Source organism: Haliaeetus albicilla, chromosome 2 (assembly GCF_947461875.1).
Source record: "Haliaeetus albicilla chromosome 2, bHalAlb1.1, whole genome shotgun sequence".
Classification (NCBI taxonomy): Eukaryota; Metazoa; Chordata; class Aves; order Accipitriformes; family Accipitridae; genus Haliaeetus; species Haliaeetus albicilla.
Window position 1 is genome coordinate 57,900,133 of NC_091484.1, and position 22,799 is coordinate 57,922,931.

A 22,799-nucleotide genomic window follows, 5' to 3' on the forward strand; every position below is an offset into this window, starting at 1 on the left:
AAGTTTAGTCTGCCTTCACTGAGGGATCTGCTACTCAGTTCTTTTAAGATAGAAATCTACTTACATCTGATCAAGACTAGTTCTGCTTTAAACAAATTCATGGATTAAATAGAAATTTTGTGTGCTACTAAAATAATCCTGTATTCCCTGAAGTAAGAACCTAGGCAGTGGTCAGAACATCACGTAGCAGAATAATTAGGACTATGAGTTTGCATTTCTAAGAAACACCTTGTAGTTGTAAATAAGGAAAACATGATAGGGAAATTAGTGAAAAACATCACATATGAAAATCTGCAATGTGTCTTTACAAAATTGCTTTTCAGATATTTTTCTGACCTGGACTGCAAATGTCACTGATTAGACATGTTCTCCAAAGGATCAGTCAAATAAGTCAGTGAGTGAAGTTTAGCACTGCTTGATCATAAAGGTGCTTACACTGGTCTCTCAGCAGTTTGGCTCAAGAAAGTAGCACCTCAGGCAGTCCATTAATAATTGCTGGGAAATAAGAGTAGCATCTCATTGATGAGATTTGTACCAGCAATCATATTATCTTCCAGACTAACCATTAAGACACAAAAGTAACTTTCTAGTGGCTTGTAACTTTCTTGCAGAGATGAAAAAACTTCAGCCTCATATTTGTTCTCATGATACTGAGAATACCCATGCACATCTAACGACATGATTTATTTTAGTTTCCTAAACGTAGAAAGTAATTTTTTAAAGGAAAAGTGAGTGCTATGTTTTGAGGTCAAGTTAGACTAGGATCCTTCTGCTTTTCAAAAAGCACAATCATCTAGTTTGGTTGTGTTACCTTCATTTCCCCCTGTTTCTTAGATAAGGCTGATGGGGAGATGTTTCATTCTTCCACATTTCTGATTTTCCAAATTGTCTCAAACCTGTTCCTCAAGACTTAGAGGGTGTTTCTCACACTGCTAGCTGCTTACACAATCATGACATTGTGTTACTCACAGTGATGGTTTCACCTTCAGAGGCTTCCAACAACCAGGAGCAGCGATTCAGATTGCTGTAAGGTTCTGGGTAGTTAGGACTTGAGATAACTCCCCTTTCACCTGACTGTATACCACCACAGGCTGAAGAAAAAAAGTAACATTTCAATACATTTTAGTAACTGAACACTATAATCAAATGAGTGGAAGATTATTCAGCTTGTAACTGCACTAAAATATGTTTGACTGATATAGGTAAGGATGAACAATTTCTCTGAGAAAATCCAAGTTTTAAAATCTGTCATTGAATAGTGAGTAAGCAGATGTAATGACCTTGAAACTTTGCATTTATTCTGATACTTAATATAGCTCTGCAAAACCTTTGCCAGCTGACACAGCTGCCTCTTCCACCTTAACTTCCATTTATTTATCTCAGACTCCTAAGCAAACCAGTGCCATTCTTGGACCAACACTATCAAGTCAAAAACTTGCTGATGTGTCTAGATAAGCACCAAGGCTAAATCCAGCTGTGACAGGAAGAATAGTTGTGCTGGCATGTAAATGGCAAAGTGGTGTAATTTGCACTGATATGGCTTTAAGTGGATTTCAAAATGAGTGCAAAGGTTCAACCAGCAGAATGCATTTCAGCCACTCTGGAGGCCTATTTGAAGTAAGTCAAACTTGGCTGGTGTTACCTGTTACATCCCTATTCCCAAGAGCAACTGGCTGTTCTGAGTGTTGCACTGCATTGCAAAACCTCAAATGCAGTTCAGGGAATGGGAACAGTGAAGCAGCAAATAAATCTGAAAGTTCAATTGCTAGCATATGTTTGCTTTAGATAGATATAAATAGTGGCAGGTACTGTGTAACTTTTGAGGACCTCTTTGAGAGTTAATCCCATAGTGTGTATTCTCAGTATTACCAAATGAATGGCAACACTCCCTAGAAGTGCCTCACTCAGCAAGGGCAACAGTCTATCAAGCCATTTACCTTCAAATGTGTAATGGGCCAAGAATCCTTTATCTTCTGTGTTTTCATCACTTACAAAGTGTACCCAGATCTGGGGGGCAGCTATGACTAGTGGCACAGATGGTGCAGCCTGACCACAAAGTCTGGCTATTAGCTCTCCATCAGCATCCCCTGAGTAAAGAAAGAAAAAAAAAAAAAAATTTTTGAATCCTAAAAGAGCTACAATAATGTAAAGGAATTCATAGGGCAAACATGCATTTTGTTTTGACTAGAAAACAGAGAAAAGTACATATCACACTTAATAACTGGCTATTTGTTATGGGTATAGGTAGAGTGCTGCAGTTCATTGCTGGGATCTAAATCTCAACAACAAGGAAGTTCTCTCCAAAGCTGTATTAATGATCCTGTTAATATCTTGGGCTCCTTCTCTCCCCTCCCTGCCATGCTGCACACTTTCATTTTATATGACTCATCAGACCCGAAAACACAGAAAGTGCCCCAAAACTGCAAACGTTTTGGGGCAGAACAGTGGGAAAAGATGGCCCAAGGACCTGATCATGAGGAAGCCTATTAGGCCTATGTGTTTGTGACATCCTCATTAAAGTCAACAGGAATTTTGAGTTTTCTACCATATAGTGATGTGCTTCCTCCGTGAACAAGCTGTCACTGCTGTATTAATAGTGGGCATCTCTTTCCTAGGGAGCTCAACATACTGTTACCTGTATGGCAAAAAATGCTCAAATTTGCACATCATTTGCTCAAATCATTGAAACCTAAAAGGAAAGCACAACACAGGACATTGCACTTCTGTGACACTGAATGTTTGCTCATGTTGGTGTAAGCTCTTATCCATCACATTGGTAAAAGTATCAGCTTCTGTTTATTCCTGACATATTCTCAGGAGAAGGAAAATAAGCATAATGGTGCTCCTCACAACATCCAGGCAACACCATGGCTAAGTTTGTTCTCTAATAACAGCAAGCTGCTGGTCTTCAGAGTCTCCATTCAAAAGCAACTCCTAGCTCCATGTGGAGTGGCAGGCTGTTCTTGTGAAGAAAAGAGTAGAGCAAGAGGAAGAAACTTTGGGCACTCTTCAAAGCACTTTCACAGTTATTCCAAGTAACATGGCTGAGTAACTTTATCTTGCTGTCATATACAGTGACACAGCCACCATTTGAAATGCCTTGAAGCACAGGGATAAAAGGTGGCATATAATAAAATTCTATTAATGTAAATTACACAGAGAAATGCTGAAACCTGTCTTGTTAACATGCACTAAAAATGATAGTGAACTGTACAAGCAGAAGATGTTCATGATAAATTATGGCTTGGGAAAATATAGTACTATCTATTTTGAGCACTAAAATGTGAAGTGTACTCCTTGTTTTTTGCACTTCTTACACAAGGTGATTGACTATGTGACAGATGTGACCCAGGTTACTCAGTCTCTACAGTGTGAAAAATGACACCAATAACTGCTTTCAAGAATGGCCAGCTGGCCAGAGCTCTAGACTGTTGATAAGCAGAAAATGTAACCAGAAAGACTGTGCTGTAAGATTTGGTTCAAACTGAGGGAATGGTCCAAAAGACAAAATCAAGAGTCTTCCACAAAAGCCAAAAGTTAGGAGTACATTTCACTGCAGCAATATGCTCAACTGTACTACCATGTACAGACTATGTGCACATGCCTGATAATTTAATAACTTAATATAAAGCCTTATTCTAAGAAATTTGAAATATCTATTTTACCTTTTTAGATTAAAAATTTCTCAGTGAATAAACAAAGTCAATTCCACTTTTTTTTTTCATTCAATACCATTAAGTGTGTTGCATGGGTAACTCAAAAGAATTTTACACATCTCAGTTTCATTTGGGGTCTCTCAGGTGACTTACTGTTGAATTGGACCTTTCTCCAATTTCACATCTGCTGTGTTGAGAGTCTTAAACAGCACCTGGCTGAGGTTAGTGATATTTTGCACTATTTGGATCTCAGTGTTAATTAAATGTTACTTGTCTGTGTACACAGCTGAATTAGGGCATTCTGCCTTTGTCATGACACTGGTTGTGAAACTGAAGATCCATTAATATGGCCAAAATGAACATTACTATTTAGATGGCAAAGCTGTGTAGAGCAAAATAAGACTACATTTTTGACTCTTTCCTTTGATTTTATTGCCTGGAGGCCTGAGGTTCACAGTAAAGTGAGAGTAGTGGGAACTAATGAGTAATGGAACAGATATATTTTATTATTTGTTTCTCTGAGTTCTCTTTCTATTATTTCCCAGCTCCAGTGCATACATGGGAGGGAATTGTTAAGCTACGCAGCTATGGATGCTTTGGCTCTACAGGGGACAAACCGATGCTATACAACTAAGAGTTCTTGTTCAAATTAATGCAGAAAAGGATGTAACAGATTCCTGGTCTCAATCCCCCCCACACCTTTCAGAAACGATCTCCTCATAAATTAGAACCTGCTCTCCCTATTGGGACTCACAGATACAGCCTTTCAGTGAAGAAGACAGCTGGAGTTTTCATACTACACTTGGCATTAGCTGAGTGACTTTCATATGACATTTCCAGTTGCTTGTTCTTATGGATAGCTAAAGATGCTCAAATGTGCAGAGCAATTACACATGCATTCATCCTGTGATTGTTTTCCTTTTAAATGCTTTAGTCTGTATTTTGTGATAGAGTCTCACAGGAAATATGGATTTGGTTTTGGAGAATCATCTTAAGAGTACAAAAGTGCAGTATGAACTGGGTATTCAGCCCAGAGGCTATGAATAATTAAAACATTCTTTACTCCACTCCTGCTGTCCCTGGAGATATTTCGGGAGCAGGGAAAGAATGGGCTGTGGGCCAAATAAATTGTTTTGATGACTCCCACTTCTCCTGGCTGCCATCTTTCAAGGGAGATGAAGTGAAATTTGTATTGTCCCCTGTAAAGAGAGAGTCAGGTGTGTATTGCAACCACCAAAACAATTTATCCCCCCAAAACACCTATCCAGTTTTCCATTTTCTCCCCTGAAAGAAAGGGTGACTAAATCCATGCATCCATTGCTCTGGCAGTGAAATCCCACTCCTGGTCTAGGAGGCAACATGGAAGGCATGCATGTGAACACTCTCTCAAATGTACAGATCCTACAACAATCACTGTCTGCAAATATACAGGAACAAGATTTGGAAGAAACACAATTGCATAGCTGGAACCTTGATAGGCTTAATCCATTCTCCCGCTGAACATACAAACCTATTCGTAACTCTAGGTAGTCATACTGGCAGTCCTGGTGATGTTCCAAGTGGAAATCCTCAAAAGAGATATATATGGATGAATTATAGTGGGAGGGGTTTTCAATGGTCCATTCACAGTTCAAGTTACTTGTGTAATTTTTGACACCATCATAACCAGGAGAAGAGAAATTGCCACCTGCATGTACCATCAGGGTTCCACCACAAACTGCAGAAACAAAATGCAATTTTTTAAAAAATAGCAATAATTCTTGTATGAAGATAAATCTTGCCCCTATTTATTCTGATATGTGCATGTCAGCAAGCATATGTACTGATTAGACCAAAACTTTTTCCACCTTCTTCCTTTTTTATAATTTACTGCTGCGTACAAAAGAATTCTTGCCTAATGTCCTGGAATTTATTGGCAAGCCTTGAAAAACACATGTGTAAATCAAAGAAACAATTATTCACAGTATCAAATAAAATATTTCAGCAGCACCATCAATACAACAAGCATTATTTAACATTTTGATAAAATCCCACTGCAGCTGCAGTTCAGTATTGCTCAGCCCTACCCATTACCTAATTCTAGACTTGAGATTTTTCTGGAACATACCCTCAAGAGCAGTACACTCATGCTACAGTAGATATTTGGGGGGGAGTTGGAAAACTAAGTTCAAAAGACACAAGGCTGTAGTAGTAAGGCTCTGCCAGCTGCCTCCTCTCTGGAGGCTGAGCTTGCAAAAGTAGGTTAGCTGCACTCTTTCACAAGCTACAATAAATTTATTACCCCCCTGAGTAATAAGGAAGCACTTGAATTATTCAAGTTGTCTATGGCACTATGCTTTTTTGATCTTTTCATGGAATAAGGCCACTTCAGACCATGTCTTACTCAAGACTAAGTACATAACAATAAATCAGTAGTGAGAGTAAGGACTGTGATATATAACAGAGGTTGTTCTTTTAATTTGAAATTTTAATATAACAGGCACATGAAGTCCGTAGCTCCCAGACATTCCCCATTTTTTTACATCCTTTCAACTAATTAAAGGTATGTGATCTACTCCCACCAAAGAGATGTAAAAGACAAAAAAAGATATCAGAGGTTTGTTGTTTGTCTAGGTAATTCTTTGACTTGCACCAGTACTTTAACTATGAAATGACTCACCAAAGATCAAACAATTCAAAAACACACACTACCTGCATCTTCACTAGACGTGTATGAGACACTGAAGCCTCTGGTTGCATGGGACATATCTGTCACCAAAATTACTTTCATTGTGTTTCCAGAGGATTTCACCTCAGTGCCTGGATTTACCTCACCACACAGCTTGGCCAGCTGGGGAGAGTTCTGTCTGAGGCCATTGTAAACCTGTTGGGTGAAAATAAACTCTTATGAGATCAAAATACAGTCTTATGAGCATGTTCTGTATCAATTAACAGTGCTTCACATCTTTAATACAAGGTTCATTGATGTCCATCACAGCAGGTTAGTTCCCAGATCTACTCAAGACACTGAACAAACTTCCATTGCCTTGAGTAGATGAGGCTCTGAAGTAAAACATCAAAAATACCTTGCTTATTTTGGCAAAACACAAATATATGCCCTCTCTCTCTTTCTTTCTTTCTTTCTTTTTTTTTAAAAGAAATTGAAACAGTTTTATTTGGAAAAATACTGTATTTTAGCTCAATATTTATATCTTCAATCACTTCATAATGTCAACTGCTGATCATATTCATTCCGTTTCAAACAATCATCTTTGTAGTCTTGCTAAAGCCAACATCAGCTTTATCAAAAATCTCCTCCAAAATATTTGGTGCTGGTGGGTATTTTTGATTAGTTCAAACATTTCACTTTCTGATGAACCAGATGTATTTTGCAGTTTCTTTCATACAGCCTTTAGCCTAGGAGTTAATTTCCTTCTTTCTACTACTATCTCAGCAGTGCAAGCGAGGCAGAAGTGAAGCTTCCCACTGAGATTTGGAATACATTAAAGTGCTGAAGGCACAAAAGCTGGCAGGACAGAGCTTCCTTTAAGAGATCATTACTTCATTAATCAATAAAAAGCCAGCTCCCCACGGTTTGTCTAAAGCATCTGTGAAAGAAAACAAGGGGAAGATCATCTACAAATCACAAGGGAGAGCTACTTCCCCCCCCCCCCCCCAGTTTTGCATGGGCTAATTTCTGATCATACTGAAGCTACTTCTTGTGTTTGCACTGCTAATCTGAACAAATAGGAAACTAAACTAGATCTTCCATTCTTGCAATTTTGTAGAGGAATCATATTTTTGAGGCATTTGTACGTCTGACCAGGTCCAGTTCTGTGTGCCAGGTTTGGGGTTTTTTTGTTTTTTTCACTAAATAACCAAAAATCTAAAATAACAATGATAAAATAACCAAAATCTATCTTTTAGGAGATGGGGGCAATAAATAGGTAGAATTTCCTGGGGTTTCCCTTTCTTTCTTTCAGAATATGCAAGGTCCAACGCAGTAGCAGCTGTTTGTTTCAATCTCTGGTTTTCTCTCTTTCTTTTCTTTTTTAAATTGACATCAGTAAGTAACAACAGCAGTAACAACCTCCAAAGTCAAAAGAGACCTGGAAGTGACTGACGGACTTACTGTCCACAGAGAAGAGACATTGAAAGCTTTCAAAAACCCCAGAGCTTTTTTCCATAATAGATAAAGAGCCAATTCCAATTATTTCTTCAAGTCCTCCCCTCTGCCTGGACCACAATTCCAAAATTTCCATACTCTAAAACAAGCAGATGAGTTTAGACGCTCTACAGAGCTAACTTTCTCTCATTTATCTGTTTTCCATGGATTAAATTATGTTTTGTCTTAAAATCAGATGTAGACCTACAAATGACATTTCAGCTCTATTATGTCCATTAATGCTCCATAAAGGGATTAGGAAGAGCATTTTCTGCCTCCATGCCCAATACTCACAGCCACATAATCTGATGAGCACCTCCAGTGTTCTTCAGTTTTCATATCATTAAAGGTTAGAGTCACACGTCGGCCTTCCTCCACTGTGATCCTCCATTCACACACTCGATTATGTGGGTATAGGTTGGGATAGTTGGGTGAAGTAAATGTTCCAACAGGGGCAGTAAAATCCCCACCGCATTCTGAAATACGCAAATATTGGGACACTTCTTAAAGCATTGCTTATAGAGTTATAGCAAAAAAACATTGATAATGCAAGAAAAAGAGATCCTGAGAGGTTGCTTTGATGTGCCTATCCTGTCCATATGTTTATCTAAACAGCTAAGTTCCTGCCAGTCTTTATCACTTAGCCATAAATGTAGTTGAATATTAATTAACCATAGCAGCTCCTTTTAGTCTAATTATTAATATTGCCTTCTCTGAAGGGCTCATGCCAGGCTTCAGAAGCCTGAGTGACCCACAGGCTTTGATGTCAAGTGATACAAGCCTCTAACTGTGGCAGGACTGAGACATTTCTGCCTTTCAGATCACTGGGCAGAGCTACACAGAACGAGCAGGGTCTTAAAGTGGGTGTTGATGAAGGATGTCTTTTTTCTCTGCTGGTTAACAGAGGTAGAGAAAAACTTTCAGGGATTTTAAGCAACACTTTTTCAGTACAGTTATTTTGTGGTTTTCCTATCTTTGTTATGCATATCAAATTGTGCTCTGAGGAAAGAACACGAAAAGTCTTGGGTATAGAGTGCGTTTTTCTTCTGAGACTAATGGTATAAATTTACCAGCTTACAGTTAGTTTCCTTTTAAAATATAGAGATACAGTTTAATGGAGTGCAGTGGGAGATTTAGTCCCTTTCCTCACCCTCACAGACTCCTGCAAAATAGTCTAATCTGTGTATCCACCTGCATTAAATTTTTACTAATACAGTTTCTCTTCTATGGTTGCATAGCAGGGTCCTGGAAGTGGAATAACATTCTTTTGGAGTTTGTTTCCCCGTCTGTTATTTTATTGCAGAAGCGAACACAAAGAATAAGGAAGCTTTCAGCTGAGCTTTTAAATGAGCTGGAAGGAGTTAAGAAGGGTTGGCAGGAGATTTTTCAAGACCACTACCACAAATAATTTCTTAAAAAGTAGCCATATTTTGGCAGGACAAGCATTGCATGGGCACTAAAGAATGTGAAAGAGAAGTGTAATGCATGAGGTCTATGGCCTTAGTCCTGCTCAGAGCAGCCATTTGAAGTCATTGTGCTCAGGACAAGAGGCAATGGGCACAAAATGAAACACAAGAAATTCCATCTGAACGTATGAAAACACTTTTCACTATGAGGGTTGTTGAACACTGGAATAGGTTTTCCAGAGAGGTTTTGGAGTCTCTATCCCTGGAGACAGTAAAAACCTGACTGGCCACAGTCCTGGGCAACTTCCTCTACTTGGCCCTGCTTGAGCAGGGGGTTGGACTACCTCATCTCCAGAGGTCCCTTCCAACCTCAATGTCTCTGCATTTCTGGGATTCTGCTTGAAACCTATTGGTTAAAAACTATTGGGTTTATAGAGATTTAAGAATACCACTCACCTCAGAGGGACAGAATAACATAAAGGAAAATCACAGCACTTCTTTACCTGCCTCCTCATCAAGAGGGATGTGGGGAGGGTATGTTAGGACATCCCTGGACTGATTGCTGGAGAGAAAAGGTGTGGAAGAGTGTGCTTCATTGTGTGAGACCTACCACTGATGGCAACAAGCATTACAGTGGGAGACTGCTTGCGTCTCAAAGTTTCAGACTGGCTAAGTAGTGATCAGAGAGCTCTATTCATGCTTCCCCCAGAGTTTAAATTTAAGAGCAGATACACACGACTCCAAGAATAAGTGATCTACAATATATGCTGTATTAGTGCAATTATAGTCTGTGGTATATGTTGCTTCCCTGAAAGTAACTTGCAGTCTTACAAATCCCACCTTCAGTACTAGAATCAAAGCGCAGTCTGAATCCTCCGGCATTGACTGATCCATCAGTGACAAACTTGACATAAGCAAAACTGTCAGAGGTGTCCACAGCATCAGGGAGAGTATTACCACAGTACCTGCCCAACAAATTTCCTGCAAAAATCAAATACAGGAAGACAATTTTATATCAATATATTATTTATAGTTATATTGAAAGATCACTTCCCAATTTAACCGGACAGGCAGGAATAAACTAGTAGAATCAAGTTCTTGCTGGGAAATAGAAGGGTTTTCTTTGCCTTTGCTTCAGCAAGCAAGGCAGACAGAAGCAAATACTGTACATTGAAAATGCTCACTTTATACCCAAAGGGAAATGCTTTCAGGAACCTCTGGTGAGGTTTCATAGTAATACTAGGGAAGGTAAGACAAACACTGAAATAATTCTCGGACCAGAAGCGTTGTATTCTCGGATCTCCACAAAGTCATTTGTGCACTCGGAAGAATTTTGAATATCCAGGCCTTCCAGTCTGATAGTCAGATAGTGGCCCCTGGGACCCTGCAGAAACCATTCACACAGCAGGTTGTCTTGATAATGAAGCTCAGGATACCCCATGCTTTCAATGATGCCAGTTTGTCCTATCACTGTCCCGCCACAGGGAGCTGCAAAAGGAAAAACATTGCTTGGTTGACTGAAGGACCTCACAGAGATGACCTTTCTCCTAAACAAGACTTAAAGCTAAGGCACAACTGACTTGTTCTCTAACTGTGATAATAAAACAGGAATTGCCTTCCAGTTAAAGATCTTCCACATTCTCCTTATAATTCAACCAGTCCTAGTTTGTTGTGGTGTTCTTTTTTTTTTTTTTCCACACACCCCCTCACATTGCAAGCAGCCCTTCCTCTCTATCACATCTTTTATTAATTTGAATAAACTCACAGATTTCAAGGTCTATATCTAATCTCTACCCATGGCCATATTTACCAGAAAATCTTGGAAAGCTTTCTCAGATAATTATATGGAAATTTAGTTTATTAAATGTGGATCTAAATTTTTGATGACTGACAAAAGTTGACTGCTTGTTTGGGCCTACAGCTATGGTTCAGACTCCTTTTTCCTGCAGTCCCTTCCTGTTCACATCCACTCCTTGTGATGCCTTGGTAAGGGATCATTGCACAATTCAGGAAACAGTTATTTATTTTTAATTTTCTCTCTCTGAAAACTCATTTCTCCATGGTACCTGCAAACATAAGTTCATAATACTAAGACTTACAGCAAATTATATTCCCAAGTGGAATTTATTAGATTTTACAGTGTATTCTGTGTGTCTGCTAGTTACAATCTTTTTGTGGCAATAACAGTTCTGTTCATGCTGTCTGCTCTTCTGAGTGATTAGTCCTTTGTTCTAGGATGACTGGCATGCACCTGAGATACTGTAAATCTGTTATGGATAAATATAAATTGTGGCTTCATATACTAACAATATTTTATTGCAAGTTGCTTCGGTTTTCCCATTGCTAAATATAACAGCATGCTATATTGGTTTAAGTGTTTGAGACCTAACTCAGTCAGCAAAATTCTGTGTAAAGCAATATAGTCCACTACTTTGCCTTTGAGAAATTAACAGTCCTAGACTTTCCTATATGAATGATACTAACATAAGAGATGCAATTCTTTGAAGATTATTAACACTGTCAAAACCAAAAAAGTAGTATATTTCTGAATCTGATCAAAGACTTTTTTTTTATTTAATTTTAAAACTTTGCTAGTGCTTTCTAATCCTGTTTTTGCAGCTTGAGAGCAAATAATTTTAATGTATTTCTTTTCCCAGCTGACAAATAATGTTTCTTACTGTTCGTTCCTTTTTCAGTCCATTGTTGTGCTGCCCCTGTTTAGCAGCATTGTTATTATAGATTGATTAACTTTTACATAGAGAAGCTCCTAATTTGTTCTTCTCCTGCCAACTCTCAGCTGATCTTTGCATTTCCCTTCAGGATCCTGCTCATGAAAGTGACACTAATTTTGCATGCTGAAAATGAAATCATGTTACATGACTTTATCCACATCAACCTTTTTTTCTACTGCCCCTTTGATAATTGTCTTTGACAAGAGGTTATTCAGTCTTTGTTTCCACTGCTGCAGATCTATGAACACTTTCCTATTCCTGTGTCCATAATTTTCACCTCTTGCTAGGTGCAGAACATGCTGCTGTTAACCCTTATGATGATTCTGATGCCTTAGTTTTAACACTAGTTGAAAGAGGCACATATCTGTCAGTCCACCTCGTATGCATGATTTAAGCCCTATTACAAAAGCCTGACACTTGAGACCAAAATCTTCTCTAAAATCAGACAAATTGATAAAGGCAAGCATTACCGATGGAGTATTTAGCATTGAATCCCATGTATGTGGCACTGCTGTCAGACCTGAACCTCAGGTACATGACAGCTCCTGAGGATCTTTGCGAGCCTGGCATCAAACTTCCACACAGCTTGGCAATGAGGGGCGCAGTGGAGTCGGCGCCGTTGCGTAGCTCTAGGTAACTGGAAGTGCAGCTAGGAAAGGAGAGAATTTTCTGTTCAATGTATAGCAGTAATGGTTTAAAATCACTTCAGTATGTGCACAAAGCCATGAAGCTGTAGTGAATTAGATCAGTTTCCATGCAGTGTGACAAGAACAGAATCAACACATTCATAATCAATGATAGTTATGTAATATTTATATCAAAAGAAGTGCTAGAGACATTGAGAAAGATTCATCCCAAATCCAGTCTATGATCAGATCAGATCTGACAGAAGCAAAGCAAGTCAGCAAGTCCTGGGGAGGAGGAGTATGAACAGCACTGATAAAGTAGTTGTGACCATCTTTAACATATTTTTTCTAGCAGCATTCAGATTTGGCAGATATTCCCTATTAAGTCTCATTGATGACTGTTGAATTAAGGAACAGACATAAGACAGATGAAGGGAATAAAAATTCAAATCTGGGGGCTTACTTAGGTCAGCATAGAAGGACCCAAGATATATTAAATAACAGCTTTGCCTTCAGAATGGTGCAGTGTTCTGGGAAGCCAGAGAGAAAGGACACCTTTGGGATTGTCCATCCTGCACCATTTTTTCTGGACATGGTCTCACAGGTGAGGCTCACCTTTGCCATACAGTGGTTCAGTCCCAAATCAATGAGGTTACATCAGCTGGAAACTAGGCCTTGTTTTATGCCTCAGGCAGGGGGTGCAAAACACGTAGACCTATTGCAAATCAGCAGACAGGCAATGGAGGAGGGACACAAATTGTTGTAGTGGTAACCCACTGGATTTAAAAGGGCCTGAGAGTCAAAATGACTGAAAATCTGAATATGAAAGGATTAGAGGGCACAGATTTTACAGAAAGCACCTTTCTACCATGGATGCTTCCTCTCTGTCTGTTGTATTAATTTCTGTCATGCACTGCAAAGTCCTAGGAAGGTATACCAGCAGCCTGATAGCTTCATTGATCTCTCTCAAAAATGTCCTAACCACTTTTGATTGTATATCTGTAAGTGTGCTCTGGGAGGAATTAGAGAAAGTAACAGGGAAAGAGGAACCAGAATGGAATCTCTGAAGAAACACAGGCAAAATAATGTGGATGTATACTTTGATGAAGGTTCAATGTAAAACTGATCTTCAAATTGCAGCTCTACTGCATGTCCATTAGGAGCAGTTATGGTCCAGACACAGTCAGCATGCTGGGGATAATTGCTTGGATAGTTGGGGGAAGAAATATATCCACTGGGGTTGAAATCATTGATATAAATATTTCCTCCACAAGCTGGGAAAGAAAAGATCACCAATCAAAACCAACAGGTTAAGGAAATGGGTGAGGCATCAAAAATATGAGTTATCACTATATTCCAAGACAATTTCCTTTCAGTGTCATATAGTTACAACAAAAACAAATGCATTTTACTGCTTACTGTGGGAAAACATTTTAATGCAGAAGAATCCTATGTTCCTGTGCTCCTGCTTACCCAGCCCTCCCCATTTCCAAATGTTCAGGGCCCTGAATTAAATTGCTATTAGTTCTTCCTTGGATTGCTCCTAAACCGAGCAGGTAACATATTGCTTGGCTTGTTCCTACCCCAGTTCCCAAGAGCTAGAAAGCCTACAAGTCAGACCCATCAATGCTTCTGTGAATCATTTCCCACTTCTGCTTTCCAAAAATTAAAATGTCTGTTTGAGACACTAATGAATGTGTGAAGAATACCAGTCAGAGCAAACATGAGGATTTGTTCAGGTCCTTTATCCTACAAAAATATCTTTATTTTGACCAGAACCTTTCTGTCAAAACCCCCCACTATGTTCCAGCAATACTGGTTTAACACAGGGGTTTAGTCAAGTTTTATAAATTGAAGTGGTAGAAATACTATTGTACAGCTTCACCCATTCCCTTCATGAATTCCCTACAGTAACGCTAAGTATGATTCTTTGTCGCAGTGGAGAAAAGTAGGCAGAAAACAAGCACTTAAAAATTTGAGTAGATTGACAGGTTGCCTTAGTTGTGTTTAGTTATATTGTTTAGCAGGAGGTCTCCTGGTGCCTCAAGTGGCATGTGCGTTAATACAGTGGAACAACTGCAAATGCCAAGTCCCTGATTTACACTTGGGAACCGAGTCTCCATTTTTTTCATTCTGTCAAGAAATGTTAGCTCTGGCAGGGAATGTTATTTTCTCAGCTAAGAGTAAAACTTGTGAGAAATCTTACCACCTTTCTAGACACATTAGCTTAAATCATTCCTGACATCATTTAGCACTTGCACTGAGTACTATATGTTCAAAATAATGTTCTTGTTTCCAGGTATTTTTTCATTTCCTGTATGAATTTTTAATACCTCTTCCTACCTATAGATGCTACTTCCCTGCTAAAGTGTTCCCCATAAGTTTTTTTTAAACTTTAATGTCTCCAGGTTCCATGACCTGGAGCTGTCTGTCTTTGAAAAGGAGAAATTTGATAGTACAATGAGAAGTCATGCACTAAAGAAGGAAACAGGACGTTTTTGCAGACATCTGATTTTACCAGGGTTGGGACTTATAACAAAACCTCCTTTAAGAGGACAAACTCCAAGTTATATCCATTGAGTGGCAGAATTTAAGTTTATTTCCTAGACTTACCTAGACTCTTAGCCTCGTATTTCAGTTTGAATCCTTGACCCTCATTCCTGCTGTCAGAAATGAAGTGAACAAACAGCTGATTGTCTGTGGTGTACATGGTAGAGATGGGGCTGCTTCCACAAAACCGTCCATTCCCTCTTCCGGACACCAAAGGTGGGGCAGCATTATCTAACCCATTCTTCAGCTAGATGAGAAATTGCTAATGTCACTCAAGCAAACAGCCCTGGAATGTAAACCTTGAGCACACACCATCTTAATGCTTCCAGCCGTGGGGGAAAACAATAACCTAGTGATTAATTAATACACAGCAATAAATAAGAGTGAGAGAGAGAAATAATCTCTGTGATATTTCTCTTTGGTATTTCCACCCCCTGACAACCTGGGCCACCTTACTGACACTGAAATCAATAAGATTCAATAGCTTTAATAGCTTTTTAAGATTTGGTGACTTAGCCAATAACCTCACCTCTACATAATCTCCAAGGCTGCAGGAAGTATCCTCACTCTTAACCTGGAAAGGCTGTTCAAAATCGACAGCAATGATAAATCCAGAGGTTACCACTACATGCCAGGAACAATTCAGATTCGGAGCATAGTCCTGAGGGTAGTTGGGGGATGTTATCACACCCCTGCCTGTGTGCAGATAGCCTCCGCAACCTGAGAAAAAAGAGTTGAAGCAAAGAAAAAAATATTAGCATCAACTATTCACATATTCATTTAGAGAAAAACCCTATCTCTAAAAGGAAGGTGTGATAGTTAAAAGCAAATGGTGAAGCAAGTGTATGAAGAGTTGAGGGGCATAGAGCAATGCACACAATGAATGATCTACCAAACACAAGCTAGTAGATTGCAAGATGACACACACCAAACGTCTTGACAATGAGACTCTGTTCTCAGAATTAACAGACGAGTAAGCAGGCAGCTATGCCAAGGACCTCCCATGGCATGAGCATATTGTTACACTGTCTGAGTATACATTGCTTCTAGCCGTGGACCAAACCACCATCACTTATTCAAGTTGCCAGTCAGAAAAACTTCCCCTGGCTGTCCATTGTTATCATAACACCTTCCTTGGTGCCTCAACCCATTCAGGAATCTGTTATCATACCTGGGTGCATGTGGGAGGAGTGCCACTGGAAACCGCTGACATTCCTGCTGGAACTTACACAGCTTTCTGCATCTGTCTCTGTCTGTTTTGTGCCTATGCTTTGCATCATTTATTTCCCTCTCTTAGTTGGGCATGCTTTCACCCTTCAGCTGAGCTGTTATAAACTTAGGCATACACTTTTCTTACTTCTGAAAAGTGACTGGTCTGGTTGAATCATGCTTTCTTGTATTATATTGTTAGGAAAATAGCAAATTTTACCTTTGCAGAGTCAGACATTCATTAATGAATATTCATGAGGTGAATAATCATTGTGCGATTAATTAGCTAGACTGTAGACACCTGTTAAAAATGCGAGAGTCTTTTCTTTCCTTACCCCACTGTTAGCAGCAAGGCAGACATTTATCTGGGAGAGAAGAGAAACAAACCTTACTTTTGTGATAAGAGGCATTAAACCCAGCTCCAGTGACGCTTGCATCTGACGTGAAGTGGATGAACATTGCCTCTCCAGTTGATCTTATTGGTCCAGGAGGTTCTCGTCCACACAGGGTAGCCAGCACTGGAGAAAGACTAGTGTCTCCTGAGATCAAAAGAAGACATGTCAATGTTAAATGCAAATCAGTTCACATGTGCCTGCTGGTTGCCGTGGCTCACCCTTTCAGGCAGGTGCTTTTCAAGATCTGACAGATTTAGAAATATTTTTATAAACCAGAAAATATTTTGCTAGACTTTGCTAGTTTTATTTTGTCTAGCAGAACATCTCAGCATAGAGGAAGAATACTGATTTAGAGCATGTTCCCATTGCTATCTAGATTGCTTAAACTCAACGGACATGAGAATTCCAGGTACTGGGATCTTGGGTATCTATTGCATGCTATTGAGGTAGGGCAAGATTGGCTCCTCACCATCTTGGATAATAAGTTTGTCATAGTTGCATGAGCTGTGAGATTCTATGTCTAAGGCCAGGATATTGAACTCCACAGTGGATCCAGGCGCTCTGATAAGCCACACACAGTCAGCAAAATTTCTGTAATTCATGGGCCAGCCTGGTGAGAAGAGGTATGAAGGTGTTTCTTCAGTTGTTACAGTCCCTCCGCATGCACCTGTCATGTACAAGAAGACAAAAATTACAGCATCCTCTTTTTAAACTGAACACTTCCCTAGTAAAATTTAAGATGACAGTCCTATAATTAAGCACAATGGGGACACAGTGATGATGTGTGTAGTCACAGGAATGCTTTTCTTCAGTTTGGACTGAGAGTACAAAACCTGAAAATCCTGACCTATAAGGATGTTCCTGTGCTACCTGGTGCAGCAATGATATGACCTATTTTACCATGAGGAATATCTAGCAAAAGAGCTAAAAGCATCTACCGCAGTTTCACACAGGTTGCATATCAGAAAGGAATGGTGCACACATAACCAATAATACATAAACAATTTAGACCCTCTTGAAACTGAAGTTCTTTTCTTTCTCCACTCTCAATGTCTCAGCTATATGTTTAGATCAAGATGGAGTCCTTGCAGGGATATCTAGTGGCTCAGTACTCTCCCAGAAATAAACCCTTTACATACTGCTACTATCCTGCAGAGACCCAGGGATTTCCTCTGTCCCCGGAAATCTGCCTTCAGATTTAGAAAGAAGACATTGCAGTATATCCTAGTTAGTCTTAACTTTCTTTTGTTGAACTTGCTCAGAGGATATCAATGGTACAAGAAGCATATTCCCTCTCTTTCCAGGAGCTATTTGTCAGAGGTACAGGATCATACTGAGCATATTCTCTTTATTTACGAACATGAGATGCATTATAGTGAAAGATTTTATATCACAATGGCCAGTGATTTAAGAATGGTATTTCAAGAGGGACACTTTTTCATGAAAGCATATAAAATGTTTAGTTTTCATGAAATACCTGTGTAAAGAAAAAAGTCCCTCTACCAACACGCTTATTTTTAAAACACTGTAAAACAGTATATCTGGGAGTCCCTAGAAATTTTTTAAAAAAGCTATTAAAATGCCTAATTAAAATGTCAATGAAAGCTTTCTCTCTGTTAATAGCTAGGGCTTTCTCTTGTGGGGAAGTTGTTGGTTTGATTTTTTTAAGTAAAGCTCAGTATATCACTGGCTATATCACTTTTAACCACGCAACCCACTGAAAACCCACCTCTGGCAATGGTGTGTGTACCAGCAGAAGCATCCACTGCATACCACTCCAAAAGAAAGCCTTTTCCAGTCACAGATGAATCTGACTGGAACTGGATTGTCATTGAACTGCCAGAGGATGCAAAAGAAGCGGAGTCTGCACCACAGTACGTTGCAATAGGACGAGAATGAATGGTGGGCCCATCGTAAACCTGCAGAGGGAAGGAGAACGCTGCCATTCCTCACACAGGCAGATTTTCATCCGCCCCATACTCAGCAAGTTTCCAAGGAGAAAATTACCCTCTTTAAATGAGTGAGGGATCTTTCAGCAAATCCCAGTTAGAGAGAAGCCTCTCTTACAAAAACGGAAAAAAAATCTCCCTTTCCATTATATACTGTTAATTGTGAAGCTTTTACAGAAGAAGGATCTGTATGGAAGCCATCAAATTCAGCTCATTCCCCATCACAGAGCTGCTCTTTGGGGACATGGACTGGCTTCCCACATTAAAAAAGTCCACTGGTACAATTGTTCCTTGCTGAGGAAAAAACCAACACACTCTGCAGGAAAAAAGGGCATTGTTGTGGGTTTTTTTTCCTTTTTCCCCCTGAGGAACACATATATTTTAAATTCTATCAAATAAATATGCAATAATATGTTTTTCTTTTTACGTATCTATAAGCCACATTCTCAGCTGGTTAAAAGATGCTTCTCTTCTGCCACCTTTCAAACCTATTTGTGTTCTTGTCCTCTTCCCCCCAGCAAAAAAATGTCCAGTAGAGAAAGCTAGGAAATATTAAATAAACATTATTACATTGAAGATTTGATCCTTGAGTCAGGTTAAAGGTCAGGCTGATTCACACCCACTGAATGTCTAGCTGATTTAAGAAACTCATTTTTCTTTCAGAGGGACAGACAAAGAAAGGCAGGCTGAGTTAGAAGAAAGAAGATGCCATTAAAATCTGACATGAGATGAAGGAAAAAGTTACATTTCTGGAATTAATAGCAAATTTAGATATCAGTGAATTAATAATAAATTGAATATACTGAATACATTGAAATAGTATTAAATTTCTTTTTCCCAAAGGTGAAAGAAAAGGATAATGAGTGAATCAGCTGGTTAAAAACCAAAACCAAACAAACTAAAAAAGACAAGAAGAGATTTACCTTATTTAACTAAGTAGTTATGTTTAGCTAAGTTCAGAAAGAAGTTGTTGCCTCATTTTGCTTAGCACCACGTGTGCTGTATTTTTTAGCCTGGTAAAAAGGCTAAACTGTATTACAGGAGAGTACAGAAAAAACAATCAGACAGGAGGAGGTACCTTCCTACTGCCAACAGCAAGTTATTGATCCAGAGAACAAAGGAAGTGCAAGTAAAGGATTGTTCCTTGTAGGATTTTAAAATAACCTTATTTTTAGAGGCACTGAGATGTTATTATCGTTGTTGTCCTCAACTGAACCAGCACAGAGCAAAGTTCTAGCTGGTATCTGACCTGAAATTCTTGATTTTGAAATTTGTGGACTTATTTTTAATAAGTTTCAAACGTACAGATTTGAAATACTGTTAGGGAGCCAGAGAGTATGTAACCCTTCCTATAGCTAATAATTATTGGAAAGATGACATAGCAAAACCAATAAGCCACTCCAGATCCTCGGAAATTCTTCCTATTCCTCTTATAGGTTTCTCTATTTATCATTTTTATCAAAGTTAATTGAAATAAAGTAACTTCTCACAATGAAATCACCTTTAGCTTGTCATAACGGCATCTGTGATGATTTTCAATATCCATCTGCAGGATATGGCCATGGATAACTTGTGAAGCATTAACACTTATTCGCCACTGATAATTGGAATTGTGAGGGTAACTTCTGGGCCAGTGTGGTGAAGCTATTTGTCCTCTGTTTCCCACAATGTCACTTCCATACACTGAAAAACAAGAAAGACAAAACTAATGCCTCTAATTCACATAGATTAAAAGAAGCATTGGGGCCCAGCTGGGAATATAGCTTTAATTTCAGCCCATCTGACTTAATTTACTTAGGACTAGACAGCACTGTGAGGCATAGACTTGTGTTTCAAACAGTCCTAGGATGCACATCTAATTATTTTCTTCTTGTGTGGGATGCAGTGTGCCCTTATCTGAGGGAAATTACCCATGTGGCTCTACATGTAGGAAAGGTGGGAAGATGGCACATCTAAATTCCCCCCTGACTCTGCCTACTTCATGTTCATTTCTTCTCAAGAAGCATTAAATAATAAAATATTTTTTTTTTAAATGCCTTTGTGTGTTCTGGTGAAAAATTGTTCTGATTTGATTGAGCTCTGAACTATTGATAATTCCTTTTGAAAATGAGTAGTAAAAGTCTCAAGTAAGGAAAATTAGTAGAAGTTTAGCTTGCATAATCAGAATGGCTGGGGATGTTTAGCTTCAGCTATCTGTTCATGCAGCAAGTCAGACTGATGTTTGCAATGGTCCCTTGAAATTTTAGATCTATAAACTGGCATCGTTTTCTTTTCTTCTAATTCTGCTCCCTGGTTGATGGCATCTAGATCCAAAGCAGAACATGGACACTGTCATACTCAAAAAGCAAAATGGAAAGCTGGGAAAGTGATGTTTTTTTCTTAATTTATCAATTGCCTAATAAAAGGCAACGTAAGCATTAAATACCATTGCTTGCTCTCAGGTAGCAAAGACATATGGTCAGATATTTTTAACTCTAACAGGCTACTGGTAAACTTGGGTTGTCATAGAAGTTTTTACTATATAGCTCTTATTCCTATCTTCACAGCCCAATACTGCTGAAGGAAGAATCTGAAAACCAGGTGATAAACTGTTAGAAAACAGTCAACGAAATAGATGACTTTTTTTTTCTGTAATCCATGGAATTTTTTGCTTCTGGAAGGATAATATGATCAATTTGAAAAAATATTGTCTGTTATGATGATTTAAAAAGATAGAAAGTCATGTATAATTCTTCTGATTATGTTATACTTACATACATAGGAGTTCTGTTCTGACAAGTTTTAGAGCATCCTTTTACATTCAGCAGATATTTTACAAAACATTTTTTAAGTGAATTCACATACTTGCTGACTTCAACAAGCATTTTCTAATAGACTTTACAGGGCCAAATGTTCACATTTTGGAAGTGTTATGAAAGAACAATAGTTTTGAACTAAATAACATTTACTTACAGTGAGAGAATGTGGCCTTGAAGCCAACACCAGTGCCTGAGCTGTCTGAGACAAATTTGACCCACAGGACATATCCAACAGTAGATGTATAATTTGCAGGCAAAGAGTTCCCGCAGAATCGTCCTGCCAGCGTGCCTGTATCATTCTCTTCACGAATCTCCAGGTAATCTTTGGAGCATCCGCTACTATCTTCCACCTGAAATGTTCTGTTTCAACAGCAGTAGAACAGCATTAGCAGGCACATGACTGGCACATACTTCAGAGTTTGCCCCACCAGGTCACAAATCCCCCTGTGGCTGGTATTCTACTGTAACAGTTAATAAGAAGTCAGCAACAAAATGCTCCAGAACCCAGAAGTCACTGATCATCACCTAGCAGGGCTCTTTCCTTTCTAGCCCCTTATTTTATGACAGAGCTTCAGTTTGCAAAGTTATATTTTTTAAAGAGTTCTCAAACCCTTGTAATATTTTTTGGTTCTACAACAACCATGAAACACAGCAAGCCCCTGCTATATAAAACAAATTTTTAATATAAGCCCAGGTCAGACTATTTACTGGATGCACATCTATTGGGTGCAGAGAATACTTCTAGCCTTGCAAATCAGTTTGGAATTCCTTCATATATGTTTTATTTCAGTACACTCTCCAGTGAGAAAACAACTTCCAGAGGCCTAGGTTCATTTGTAGTTAACACCTCAGAGCTCAGAAATCCCTTAGAAGTTTCTCCAGAATAAGAAAATATTACTGCTTCTCTGAGTTTCACATAGCTGGGTGCACAAAATAATAATAAGGATTGCTATGAACACTTCTAAACCAATTTTTACCTTAGAAAAGGAATGGGATTTGGAAATAAAATTATAAATTCTAAATTATTGCACCAAGATGAATGCTAAATATATTCTAAAAATCATTATGTTATTCTAAGTGAAGTGCTTTGATTCAATCCATTATACTTTTCAGAAGCAGGCTATAAATATATAGTAAAGATTCCAGAGAGTGCCTCTTATAACCAATGCCCCAAATATTTATGCTTTCTGATTTTCTGACAACTCCTTCCCTTCAGTCCTGAATATAACCATATGTGTTCAGTGTACACGTGCTGTGAAATGGTTCCAACTGCTCATCTGGATATACTTCAGAGTAATTTAAAGCTAAGCCTCAAACTGCAAGACAGGGATTTC

The 22,799-nt window shown here is 38.8% G+C and overlaps 1 protein-coding gene across 1 annotated transcript in view; it reads right to left on the reverse strand.

The window, feature by feature from the left end:
• CUBN (cubilin) overlaps positions 1 to 22,799 on the reverse strand; it is a 154,795-nt gene that overhangs the window by 36,408 nt on the left and 95,588 nt on the right. The window contains exons 37-52 of the mRNA XM_069776074.1: positions 21,620 to 21,825; positions 20,169 to 20,350; positions 18,448 to 18,637; positions 17,188 to 17,385; positions 16,716 to 16,862; positions 15,644 to 15,834; positions 15,178 to 15,361; positions 13,664 to 13,838; positions 12,409 to 12,587; positions 10,485 to 10,694; positions 10,047 to 10,187; positions 8,095 to 8,276; positions 6,348 to 6,519; positions 5,167 to 5,373; positions 1,938 to 2,087; positions 970 to 1,091 (exon numbers count right to left, since the gene is read on the reverse strand). Of these exons, the coding sequence (XP_069632175.1) occupies positions 970 to 1,091; positions 1,938 to 2,087; positions 5,167 to 5,373; positions 6,348 to 6,519; positions 8,095 to 8,276; positions 10,047 to 10,187; positions 10,485 to 10,694; positions 12,409 to 12,587; positions 13,664 to 13,838; positions 15,178 to 15,361; positions 15,644 to 15,834; positions 16,716 to 16,862; positions 17,188 to 17,385; positions 18,448 to 18,637; positions 20,169 to 20,350; positions 21,620 to 21,825 (2,836 nt within the window). The remainder of the gene's footprint in view (positions 1 to 969; positions 1,092 to 1,937; positions 2,088 to 5,166; positions 5,374 to 6,347; positions 6,520 to 8,094; positions 8,277 to 10,046; positions 10,188 to 10,484; positions 10,695 to 12,408; positions 12,588 to 13,663; positions 13,839 to 15,177; positions 15,362 to 15,643; positions 15,835 to 16,715; positions 16,863 to 17,187; positions 17,386 to 18,447; positions 18,638 to 20,168; positions 20,351 to 21,619; positions 21,826 to 22,799) is intronic.